This window comes from Rhincodon typus, chromosome 8 (assembly GCF_021869965.1).
Source record: "Rhincodon typus isolate 14 chromosome 8, sRhiTyp1.1, whole genome shotgun sequence".
In the NCBI taxonomy this organism is placed as follows: domain Eukaryota; kingdom Metazoa; phylum Chordata; class Chondrichthyes; order Orectolobiformes; family Rhincodontidae; genus Rhincodon; species Rhincodon typus.
The window spans coordinates 69,694,544-69,707,667 of NC_063339.1; the positions used below are offsets into that span (position 1 = coordinate 69,694,544).

Sequence of the window (13,124 nt, forward strand, 5' to 3'; positions counted from 1 at the left end):
TCTATGGTCTCTACTCAAAGTGACTGTTAATCAACTGGGAATGTAGCTTAAGGAGGAAGAATGTCAGTAAATTTGTTTATAAAACTTTGCTAAACACTTGGCTGAAGTTGCTTCAGAGTACAAAAGATTTATTTTTCCAAATTCCCAAATATGTGACTAATAACCTAGGTTTTCTACTTAAGTGCTCACGTTCATGGACTGAAGTGTACAGTGTAGAACAATATACTGGTTGAATCTATATTCAATATTAGTGACTTTAACCTGCTCTATACCAACCATCATTACTCCATTTCAAAAATTACGCTTTTAAAAACCCAGACAGCAATTACTTACAGGACAGATACATTCTCACTTTCTACTGATTTTTACATAAATCTTCAAGTAAATAAATAGATTGAAAATATCAATCCAATTTGATATTTTCTGGTCTATTTGACATTTATTTCAATTGCTGGTCTAAGCAAAAGAATTTGGTCAGAAATTGCAAGTCAAATTGAAAACTCACTAAATTAGTTTGGAATAAACCTGGCAAAAGAATAGTTTAACTTGATTTTTTTAAGTCAAAATGGATATTAAGACCCATTTAGTATAATTGTCAGTTGGTAGGCTACTTCACAGCACAGTTGGAACTGGAGTTTCCTTTCATAAGGAAAATTGTCAACCATTTTATTTTAAATAACAACAATTCAATAGCTTTATGGTCACATTTACTGTGTTTTTTTGTTAATTTCCAGAATTGTTAAAACAGGTTTTCAAATTTCCAGAAAGAACAACTGCTAAAAGGAAACAAGAAGTCAAAGCTTTTTGTCCTACATTGATCAGAATAAGATTGAAAGAAACAGACTTAAAGGAACATCACTTTATACAGCACATGAAAAGAGGATGCTGATTAGTTGGGCCATCATTAATTTGGAGATGCAGCAAGAACATAAAACTGTCTGTTAATTCTCAGGTCAGGCAGATAAACTGTGATTGGATAGTGTGTTGCCATGGGGTTGCAGCAGCAACTGCACCTTTTTCTAAACTAAAGGGTTTTGAAGACAGCCAATGTATGAGATTCCTTTTACTTGTATAAATACACAGAACCCCATTTTATATATGTAGCTTCAAGCACAAATAGCAGAATTGTGCCAACCAGCCAATGATTGCAAGCATCAGAAAAGTATATCCACCATTAAAATGTGATTCTGATATTGGAAATCATGTTAGTTAATGCATAATTTTTGAAATGGAGCAATGATGGTTGGTAAAGAGCAGACTGAAGTCACTAATACCGAATATAGATTAATATATTTGGTGACAGCCCAACCAATCAGCATCTTCTTCTCGTGTATAAAATGGTGTTCTTTTGTTTAAATCTGCTTCTTGTATCCTAATTCTGATGAATGTAAGACAGAAAGCTTCAACTTCTTGGCTCATTTCAACTCCCGTTCCTTGAACTATTAGCCTCTGATTACTAGTCCAGTAGCAATTATTATACTGCTGTATCCCTGTGACTAGCACATCACTGGATCAGAAAATTCAAGAAAGGCTTGTAAATGAAACCGTTCTAAAGTCTGGACCAACTTTTAAGGGATATGTGATCATTAAATTAGTGGCATTTCAGCAGCAAGATTTCTTAAGTTTTCTAGTGAAATCACAAGCAGAACAGGTTTACACTTTGGTTAGAAAAGATTTCCTGAGGAAATCCTCCTGTTTTTGCCATTATTGCACAGTGAGGAGAAGAAAATCCTCCTGCAGTTACCAAGCGAGAGTTAAATGAAACAGAAGAAAACCTCTTGCTGAATTATGAGAAGTTGACAGGACAGTAACGTTAGAAAGATGGAGCGGCACAGTGGCTAGCACCGCTGCCTCACAGTGCCAGGGACCCAAGTTCAATCCCACCTGTGGGTGACCGTGTGGAGTTTGTGCATTGTCCCAGTGTCTGCCTGGGTTTCCTCTGGGTGCTCCGGTTTCCTCCCACAGTCCAGAGATGTATAGGTTAGCTTGATTGGCCATGCTAAATTGCCTGTAGTGTCCAGGGACATGCAGGTTAGGTGGACGAGCCATGGGAAATGTAGAGTTTTGTGGATAGTTAGTTTGGGGGTCTGGGTGAACTCGGGCGGAATTGCCTATTTTCACACTGTAGCGATTCTATGATGAAACATCATCTGAATGAGGTTTTCCACATATGCAGTATTCCTTTCTCTCCCCTCATTCTTAGAATCAGGGAAAGTTAAAAGTATAACTTTCATACACTTGAAGCAGACACTACTTTTAAACAATGTAATGGTGACCAAGCTATTATTATTACTATCTAACACAACTTTTTTTTTTTTTTAAATTCATAAGAGTGTGCATGTCACTGGGTTGGGCCAGCATTTACTGTCCTTCCCTCATTAGTCCTTGATCGGAGTAGCTTGCAGGGACTATTTCAGTGGGCAGTTAAGACAACCACAATGATGTGGGTCTGGAGTCACATTTAGGCCAACCTGGATAAGGATGAAAGATTTTCTTCCTGTGAAAACAGACTTTAGTGAATTAGATGGGGTTTTTTTCGCAATTAACACTAGTTACATAGTTACTATAGAGTCAGCGGAATTCCACATGTTTTTACAATTAGTGAATCAGATGGGGTTCAATGGTGAGAAAGCAATGGTGAGATTAAAACCCGTAGCTCCAGCACACTGACCCAGGGCTCTTGATTACTAGTCCAGTGATTATTACCACTGTCACTCCAAAAAGTAAACATTTTGATATACATCTAATTCAGCGTTAAAACGAACAGGAAGATTTTGTAGGCTTGTCACAAAAACTCATTACAAATTCAAGGTTGTACACTCAACCCAAAATAATATTGCTCCCCTCTTCAATATGGTCTGTTGTACCACATAATACCAGAACAAATAATAAATCAAAGATTCAAAATATCATCAGACCCAAACAGACAATTTAGAGAAAAAGGATTTTTTTGTACATTTGAATTAGTGATTTCTTTAAAACTTACTTAATTTTGCTGAGTTTTAAACTTGGAAGAAAAATGGGTAAAGCATCAAGTAAGCTTTGGTACAGTTGTAGGACTGCAGCCACTCCGTGATACCTCTCACAAAAGGCAGGCATTCTTTCAGTTGATGGGTTCTAGCAGACTATTTCAATTGTGGTTCCGTCATTGTGAAATCCAAGCACACTGGTTAGGAATCAGTGAAGCAGGCACCTGGGCTGTTTCCTCATCTCGAGCCCAGGGGAAAGAAACTAGGTACATCAAGCCTAGTACCTAGTCTACAGGACTTAACCACATTGAACAGTACAGATACAGTCCAAGTCACTGGGGGAAATTTACTTTGAAGTACTGGAACAAGATATGCCTCTATATTACCATACCAGCTGAACAAATTGGACCCTTTTTTAGACAATTAAAAACATAAATAACTGATTAAATATTTTACAAAATTAAAATTTTCAATCTCACTCATTATAAAAAAAGTCTAGGGGAGAAAACTGACAAAACACTTTGATAAAATAATTATTCACTGAGTTAAAAGTGGACAGTCTACCAACATCCAGCATTTCTACTCAAACATTAATTGTCATCCTTTCTATGTCGATCATCTTGGAAGTCAGTCTCAGGTCATTTAAATTGCTCCCTGTGTGAGTATTCAAAATGTTGCTCACGTCAGTTGTCTAGTTTCCACTGCTGTGATCTTGAACCATCACAAATTGCCATGGCGACATATCCTTTATGACTATCCGGATCAATCACTTTCAGGCATTGTCCAGCTGATATCTGATACAAAGAATTGTTTGCCTATAAAAACATGAAACATAGATTAGAGAAAGGCAAGGGGTCTTCTCAGATCAAGGCATCTGATCTGCAGTATCCTGACAACATTCATATATTCCTGCTGTGATAACAGATCTCAATTGATATAATTATTATTATAGATAGTCATAACATGTTCCTGCAAAATTAGTGTCCTGTTAAAAGAATTTCAACATATTAGTAAATTTCATTCACACAGGTAGAATTAAATACAAATTTGACAAAAGGAAACATTAAACATGGTGATAAAAAGGTGTTCAAACAAGGCTTTAAAGCAAGGAAGTTCAAACTAGACACGGATCCAGGAAGAGAATTCCAGAATGTGGAATCTAGATGGCTGATGGGTGAAGAACTAGGGGATCACCTGAAGGAACAGATAGTTCTGCGACGGACTGATTTTGGGTGGGCCAAGGAGGGGTGGCATAAGATTAAGGGCAGAAATATAAAGGGATGAAGCAATGAAGCAGGACAGATTTTCAAAATCATAGAAAATGAGGATACTGGCATTCAATGTACATTAGTGAGCATTGGAGTAATGGTCAGTGGAACATTGTGCAAGACAGCTTACGGACCACAGGGTTTTGAGTAAGCTGACACGTATGAAGGATATAGCATGGGAAGCAGATCATATGAGTACTGGAATGAATAGCCCACATCATATAGGCTGTGCAGATGTTGAGACAGATGGTGCAGTAGAACTAATAGGAGTCAAATGTGTGCATGGAACTTGACTCCATATCTTAGGTTGATGTCATCAAAGAGAGAGATGGGGGCAGGAAGGGAAATATTTGCTGTATCTGCTCTAGCTACAAACAAAATCAAGCAAGGCCAGTCACACTCAGCCAAACAATGGAATTAGGATGATGCGGTCACCTGTATAAAAATGCCACAATGTGATTTTTGTAACTTTGTAGTCATTGTGCCAAAACAACTTTAAATCAGTCAAAATTTTGATTGTCAAAATTAAATAATGACATTGCCAGAAACATAGGCATTAACTTGGGAGGCAACCATATATGAGGAGCGTAAATAGAAACTAGATTAAGCCTTTTAAGCCTACTCCACCATTCAATAATAAAGATAGTTCTTCTATGACAGCTTCACCCTCCTAGACAATATTCATATCCTATAATTCTCAGTATTTAAACATCTAGCAACAAGTGATTTGAATCCGCACAAAAACTGAACATCCACAGCTCTCTCTGGTATAGATAATTCCAAAGATTCACAATCTTTCCAAGTAAAGAATTATATCATCACAAGAATAAGTGGCTGCTCCTTTATCCTTATACTATGATCCCATGTTTCCAAATTCCCTAGTTCAGAGAAATATTTTCTTTGCTCTTTATCCTGTCCAGCTCCAGAAGAGTCTTGTGTGTTTCAATTAATTCTTCGGTCAGTGTTATAAACTTGATGGAATGTATGTCTACTCAGTCTCTCTTCACAAGATATTCCTACCATCTTAGGAACCAGACTAATGAGTTAGCTTTGCTGCATTCCCACTAAGGCAGTGCTTTCTAAATTCTTTTATTACTGTGACCCCGATTTAACATTTCAAAACTAACATGACTCCAGACACGAACAAAAGCAGCAATATTGTAACATTCAGTTCACAAATCATTGGAGTTTGGGCATTATACATCATAAATGACAACTTGAAATGTAAAATCTTTGCAAAAATATTTCATACACTTATGTAGGTCTAAGTCAAGCTTTCCATTTTCCCCATGACAATGACGCAAAAGGTCCCTTCCTCCCAGATTCCAGGCCCAGAATGGTCAGTGTGCCTGGAGTGGTACAAAGTATAAGTAGGTATGGAGGTATTAATGAGGGGGCAAGATGTCACCATCTTAGAGTCAAAAGCAGTCTATCAATGCAATCATTCATTCACAATGGATAGCCAGTGTATTTTCATAAGTGACCAGATATCCTAGAGGAAAATGTAAGGGCAGGCAGTGATTGCTGATTTATTGAGAACGCCTGAAAAACTGGAGTGTGGGCTGAGCAAAGTTGCCGAGTCTTGGCAGGATTAACATAGTACATGGTTTGTGAAGGTCAACAAGAGGACTGCGAGCTGCCACAAAACAGAGGAGTTTCTTCAACGAATCCTTCAGAGAATGCAGAAGCAGAGTATGTGCAGCCCTATTCAACAGGAATTCAAGCCTAGAGTAGCAACAGTAAAGCAGATATCTAATGATGGACTAGAGTTGGGATTGTAGGCGAGAAGTAAGACTAAATGAACATTTTCCCTCGAATTATAGATGTACCTCACCACAAATGAGTACAAGGCAATTTGGTGTTATCTTAAACAAAACCCTCCAAATGAACCATTTTTCTTTTTAAAACCAGGATGGAGGACAGGAAAATTGCCCTCAAATCTTCCACTCTAGAACAGGCCTGACAATATTCCAGGTAGTCTCCTCTGACTGCATTAAGTCTCTACCATTGATAGCTGCAATAATGAAGGAGCCATCCCACAACAGAAACTTTTAAAGTATAAACTGGAATGAAAGGAAGTCAGACTACTATATAGCTGAAATACCAGAAGAGTTTTGCACCATGGAAAAATCAAACAGTGCATATTTGTGGGTTTAAAAGATCATGTCGCTTTTCAAAGCAGTGAGATTATTTATTTTGGGCGGCTCAGTGGCTAGCACTGCTGCCTCACAGCACCAGGGACCGGGTTCGATTCCATCCTCGGGCAATGGCCTGTGTGGAGTTTGCGCATTCTCCCTGTGTCTGTGTGGGTTTCCTCTGGGTGCTCCGGTTTCCTCCCACAGTCCAAAGATGTGCAGGCTAGGTGGATTGGCCATGCTAAATTGCCCATAGTGTCCAGGGATGTTTAGGTTAGGTGGGTTAGACATGGGGGAATGAGTCAGGGTGGGATGCTCTTCAGAGGGTCAGTGTGGACTTGTTGGGCCAAATGACCTATTTTCACACTGTAGGGATTCTATGATTCTTAAGAACAACCGGCACCAGGTGTCTCTGAATTAATACAAGACTGTCCAGCAAGAACCTTGGGATTGGTCAAGCTGTAGATTGTTACAGATCTGTAAATGCAGAGCAGTCAGAGACCTCCAAAGCCAGCAAATATTAAGCATCTTGCTCTTCCTTCTCTCTTGTGAGTGTTAAGATAGAAAACCCCAGAAACTTGAAAGAAGGATTTCTAATATAGAAGAAAAAGCAGAGATCTACCAGAACAATTATCAAAATGAGGAATAACTTGCTTTACACACCACAGTGTCGTCGTTGCTAAAATCAAAAGGATTAGAAAATATCCAAAATGAAAACGATCTATGAAAGACAAATGTAACCTACCCATGTGATCTCGACTTTTTACCTTTGCAATTTTCTTTTCCCTGTCCATATTTCCCCATGTACAATATTTGTGTCAAACCGTCTATCTTTTATATGAACTAATCATGGATGACTGTTATGTGTTTGGAATTTTAAAGGGTATAGTTTAAGTTGTAAAACAATAGATTAGTGGTCTTTTCTGTGCCTTTATTAATTCTATTTATTGTAATCAAACTTATCTTACTTCCGATTAATGAAAAAACTTGGTGTAAATTACTTTGGTCCTGAATAGCAGGCAGTCAGGCAAATTGGTCACCTCCGTGGTCTAATAAGGTATTTGAACATTTGTGACAGCTTGTGGAACAGTGGGTTCAATTATTGGCATCCTCATCCCCATTAAATTGTGACAGAACCAGTGGCACGTCCCATCAATTTGTGACATGGTACATTTCCAAATAAGAATCACTATTATTTCTTTGACATATCGGTTCAGATATCCCAATGGCCAGATTAGAGGGATATGGGCCAAATGCTAGCAAATGGGACTAGATTAATTTAGGATATCTGGTCGGCATGGACGAGTTGGACCAAAGGGTCTGTTTCCATGCTGTATATCTGTATGACTTTATAGTTCAGAGCAGTGCAGACTAGAGTTGTGTAATGTGGCCAAGCAAAATCTCAGACGCAGCAGAATCTGTGGGACTTCCTTGGGAAATTCAAGATTCCGATGGGCAATTCCCCTGAAATTCCTGATCAGGAGCCCTTCAAAATAATCCATTAAAGACATTCAGAGGGTTCCACTTCAGATGTTACCGAGAAAAAGTTAGACAATTAAAATCCTAGTCGGACTCTCAACTAACTATTGAGGTGACACGCTTCACCTGCTGGCCCATTAGTATCATCTTGCCTTTCTTGATTCTCCAGAAGCATTGTCCAAACAAAGCGTTCAGCTTGTTCTCAGATCTATATCACAGATTTTACAGACACCTCATGAGCTGTTCCATTTTGTTTCCCTTGGCTTCAAACCAGTGCTTATTGGCAACAGCACACCAGGATCCATAACAAGCTGGGAACAGTGGGAATCCAAAACACTGTGCTGTTGCCCAGTTAGTTCAGTTACACTTTCTGTCAATAAGCAAGAAACAACAAAGCCACTATGGAGATACTGTTAAAATGTGAAGGAATAAAAGAAAAAAAAATTCCAACTGGAAAGTCTTACCCCCAGAGTCCAATGTTGTGACCCTCCACTACCATGGCATTTCATAAGACGAGGAGAGTCTGACAAATGGGTCTCAGACATATCCAAACAAAGCAGGTTGGCCAGAATCAGGTCATGTTCTTCATTGTATATCCAAATCTGCAAGATCCATCAAGAAAGATTGATAGAAAAACAAAGACACAACAATATCTCTGTAAAATATCAACCAGAATTTTAACAACAATGGGTACAGGCCTAACCTACTCAACCTCTCCACTTAAGACAATCTCTCCATATCCAGGATCAGCCCAGCGAACCTTCTCTGGACTGACTCCAATGCCAGTATATCTTCCCTCAGATAAGCAGACTAAAACTGTTCACAGTATTCCAGCCTTAGTCTGACTACTGGTCTGTATAGTTTTAACAAGACCTGCCTATTTTTATATACTATTCCCTTTGAAGTAAAGGACAACATTCCATTTACCTTCCTCATTATCTGCTGAACTTGTACGCTACCTTTTTGAGATTTTGTGCACAAGGATTCCCAAATCCCTCTGTGCTGTAGTTTTCCGCAGTCTTTCCCCATTTATATAATATTCTCTTCCTCCATTCTTTCCGCCAAAGTGCAAAACTTCACATTTTCCCATATTATATTCCATATGCCCATTTTTGGCCACTCATTTTGCCTATCTATATGCCTTTGCAGACTATCATCCTCACCCAATTACCTTCCACCCATTTTTGTGTCATTTGCAAACTTAGATATTGTACATTCACATTCTTGGTCCAAGTTATTAATAATTCATTGTTATGACATTAAGACACACACAAATCCAATCAGACTCTCTATCCCTGTATTTGCAACACAGTAAAATTAAAAAACAAACAAACAAACATTCAATAATCTAATGGTTCCTAACCAGACTTTTTGAAAAACAGTATTAGACTTTGAATATCTGATACCAGGCACCAGGTTTATAGCTTAAACAAAAAAGATTTAATAATTTGTTAATAATGTGGTAGCTTTGTCAAAACAAAGTTAAGCAACAAAGTAATCTAATTCAGCAGGTCTGCAGCATCTGTGAAGGAGAAAACACAGAGTTAACATTTCGGGTCCGGTGACCCTTCCTCAGAACGTTCTGAGCTTTTCCAGCAACTGTTTTTGTTCCTGATTTACAGCATCCGCAGTTCTTTTGGTTTTTATAAGGTAATCTAATTAACATCTATGATTTAAAACTGATCTTCTTTGATCCCAGGCCCTACCCACACAAAGACAGACAGTCAGAGAAATAGACAAAGTTAAGGGATAAAATCAATAGAAATAAGTGAGATGTAACTAGTCAGTTTACTTAAGAAGACTCCATGATCCATAACATTACAGGCACATGGGATTGTATCTTGCTTGGTTTCCTGAAGACACCAATGCGTGCAAACATTTTCCAGGAGGTTCTAAGTTAATACATGTAACTGAAATTCTATTGTCTGAAGTTGCAAGAAGTTGATAATGGGAAGCTAAACAAGGATCAATCAAACTTCCAACATGTACTTTAAGGCACAATCCTTCTGACTCAACTCAGTCCAAAAATAAACAGTTTAAACTTTGGTTTATCTTTTTCAAACTGGCTGTATCCCTATAAAGGCCAAGTTAATATTCAACATCTGCCATCTATTTGAACGCAAGGTCCTTCTGGAGTCAAAACGTCTACAGATCATTTTAACAAAAATTAAACTGCAATTAACTTTCAGGGCTGGCATCAAACAAAATCAGAAATTGTTCTCTTTTCTAAAATAAAAAAGAAGCTGCTGCTGACAGTCCAAAGGTCATCTTTAGTTCACGGCTCTAAACCAAAAAATTAAATAACGAAGGTCTCAACAGTACATTGTAAATAGTTGTGGGCCCAGCACTGGTCCCCATGACACTCCACAAGTTATAGGTTGCCATCATGAAAATGCTCTCCTTATCCCAACTCTGTCTTATTTTCAAGTTAATATCTCGAACACCATGGGCTCTTCATCTTATTAAGTAGTGTAAGATGTGGTACTTATGAAATTGCTTCTGAATATCTAAATTGTATAATTATAATAAATTGTAAAATTGTATCCAGTTTCCCCTTTATTTATCCTGATTGTTACCTCCTCAAAAAAATTCCAATAAATTTGCCAGGTATAATTTCCCCTTATGTTTCTGTTTGATCATATTTATTCTAAATGCTCTGCCATTGCATCCTTAATAATAGACATTTCCAAATAACAGACTTTTTAAAGAAAAAAAATCATGGAATGTGGGTGTCACTGGCTAGGCCAGCATTTATTGCCCATCCCTAATTACCCAGAGGGCAGTTAAGAGTCAACTACATTGCTGTGGGCCTGGAGTCACATGTAGGTCAGACCAGGCAGTTTCCTTCCCTAAACGGCATTAGTATCAATCCTGCCACGGCAGGATTTAAACCTGGGTCCCCAGAAAATTACCTGGGTCTCTGGATTAACAGTCCACCAAAAATGCCACAAGGCATCACCTTCCCCCTGTTAAGCTAACTGGCCTTAGTTACCTTTTTTGTCACTTTACCTTTCTAAATAAAAGGTGTTACATTGGAAAACTGTCACGCCTCTGGGACTTTTCCAGGAATCCCTGGGTTTTGGATGATTATTACTAGTGCATCTGCAATCTTTGTAACTATTTCCTTTAATGTCGTGGAATGCCTTCTATCATGACCACGAGACTTATTGGTCGTTAGCCCAATTCTTCCTTAGCATTTTTGGTGATAATTACTGTATTTATTTCCTCTTCTTTTGCTCCTTAATTATTTAGCAAATTTCGAATACTATTATAATACTGTGAAACTAAGATAAAATATTCATTCAACAGCTCCGAAATTTCCCCAGCCTTATTTTCTCAGGGGCCTGTGTTGACTTCGACCTCTCTCTTCCTTTTTATAACTTTAAAGAAGCTCTTGCTGTCTTGATATTACTTGCAAGTTTACCGTCCAACTTTATCTGTCACTTTATTTTGTTTGTTGTCTTTCAAAACATTCCCAATCTTCTAGTTTACCATTAATCATTGCCATAACGAAATAAAAGCAATTTGATGCTATCCATATCACTGAACATTTCTGACAAACTCCCAATGCTTCTTTCTTTAAGAATCCTACTATCTAGTTATTGTTAAAGGATCAATACACCACTCCAAGTAACCTCTTGGTTTTACCATTTTTTTTAATCTCAATCCTCATCACTTCTAAATCCTGGTTTCCTAAACTTGGATCATTCCTCTCTATTGGGCTATTACCAATTAACAGAGTCACCTCTCCAACTTTTTCCAAAATGTCATTTACCCTTCAATATTCAGGCTCTAATCTTTATCATCCTGCAGCCATGTCTCTGCAATAGCTATCATTTCATCATACTCATTGCGGTTGCCTTTAGGTTTTTGAAGCCATAGTTTGGGGTTTGCATTGCTGTCCATTACAAGATTCTAAGTTTTGCCAGCGCCGAAGTCCACAAAATGACATAGTTATATACTTACATTAGAGTTAATTGCACAATAAATACTTATTCCATCCCATCACGTTCAAACCAACGAAACTAATGAGGAAACAATGGTTTGTGCCACTTTTGGAAATAGAAACAAAGATTCCTTGTCTTCCTGCAATATATATCCTGTCAAAGTGCATATCATAGCTTAACATTGCCTTAACTCATTGAGTGAACAGATGAAGCTCCCCAATGGCCAAATGTTTTCAGATTCAATTCCAAGTCTCTTACCAGTTGTTGTCCTGGTGTTAACTGAATTAGGATTGCAGGTTGATTTTAACCAAAAGAATATGTAGCAATTTCACCCTAAAGTTAGAGTTCAAAAATTCATTTGAACCAAGACCAATTTATCTTCTTTTGATGAAAGATTACTACTGAAATAAATCTCAGAACAGCTGCTCACCTGATTTGAATCTGTCCAATCACATTCTTTAACAACCACTATGCCTCCTTTTTGATCAGGATATTTTTGGGCAACCAGGCATTTGCTCGTCTGTAAATTGTACAGCTGCAGAGATACAAAATAGTGCACGGAAAAGCATTAACTCAGACAGACAATCTAATCTGAATTGAAGGGAACCCTTTATTCAAGTAAACACTGCAATTCCTAAATGACATACCTACTTAGAAACATTATTACTACTCCCCTATTATCTGGATTGTAAACAGAGTTCAGCACAGTCTCATTGATGTTTATTGTATATTGTAAACTCTCCAGTCGGAATGCTCAGGACCATATCTTATCTAGATAACTGAACAATATTAGAAGGTTTAACCATAAGTGAGAGAATTGGAAACAGCATGAATTAAAATATTCAGTTGAAGCAAAAAGCACATGATAAATCATAAAAATTCTTCTACTTATCCAAATAACATATCAGTAGTTAAATACTTTGGGAAGGGAGATAAATTATTCCAAGCAATGCTTGGGTCTAAAGATATCTGAAGTTTCTGAATTAATGAGGTTTCAGAGAATCACACCTTAAAGAAAACATAATCAGTTCAAGTCCATGTTATTCTCCCAAACCAGTTAGGTAAGCATTAGTACAGTGATCACAATGCCATGTGGAAACAAGGTATAAACTACATGTAAATTTCCTAGTCTCAATTAAGCCAACAATGGGAATGCTTGACTGAACTAATGAGGAAACAAAACGTGAAAGAGATACGGTAGGAGATCACTTCCTGATAGAGGCGTGCAAAAAAACGGTGAACGGTGCAAACAAAAATACTGTAAAACTCATCTGATGAAGTCCATCTTGTCATTCATCTTTAAAGAATGAAAACTAATTGCTTGAC

The 13,124-nt window shown here is 37.7% G+C and overlaps 1 protein-coding gene across 4 annotated transcripts in view; it reads right to left on the bottom strand.

The window, feature by feature from the left end:
* Window positions 1-6: 6 nt before the first annotated feature.
* LOC109927937 (polypeptide N-acetylgalactosaminyltransferase 11-like) overlaps window positions 7-13,124 on the bottom strand; it is a 31,009-nt gene continuing 17,891 nt past the window's right edge. For all 4 annotated transcript variants that reach the window (XM_048600092.1, XM_048600089.1, XM_048600091.1 and 1 more), the window contains exons 10-12: window positions 12,229-12,333; window positions 8,316-8,453; window positions 7-3,784 (exon numbers count right to left, since the gene is read on the bottom strand). In XM_048600092.1, the coding sequence (XP_048456049.1) occupies window positions 3,653-3,784; window positions 8,316-8,453; window positions 12,229-12,333 (375 nt within the window). In that variant the 3' untranslated portion in view covers window positions 7-3,652. The remainder of the gene's footprint in view (window positions 3,785-8,315; window positions 8,454-12,228; window positions 12,334-13,124) is intronic.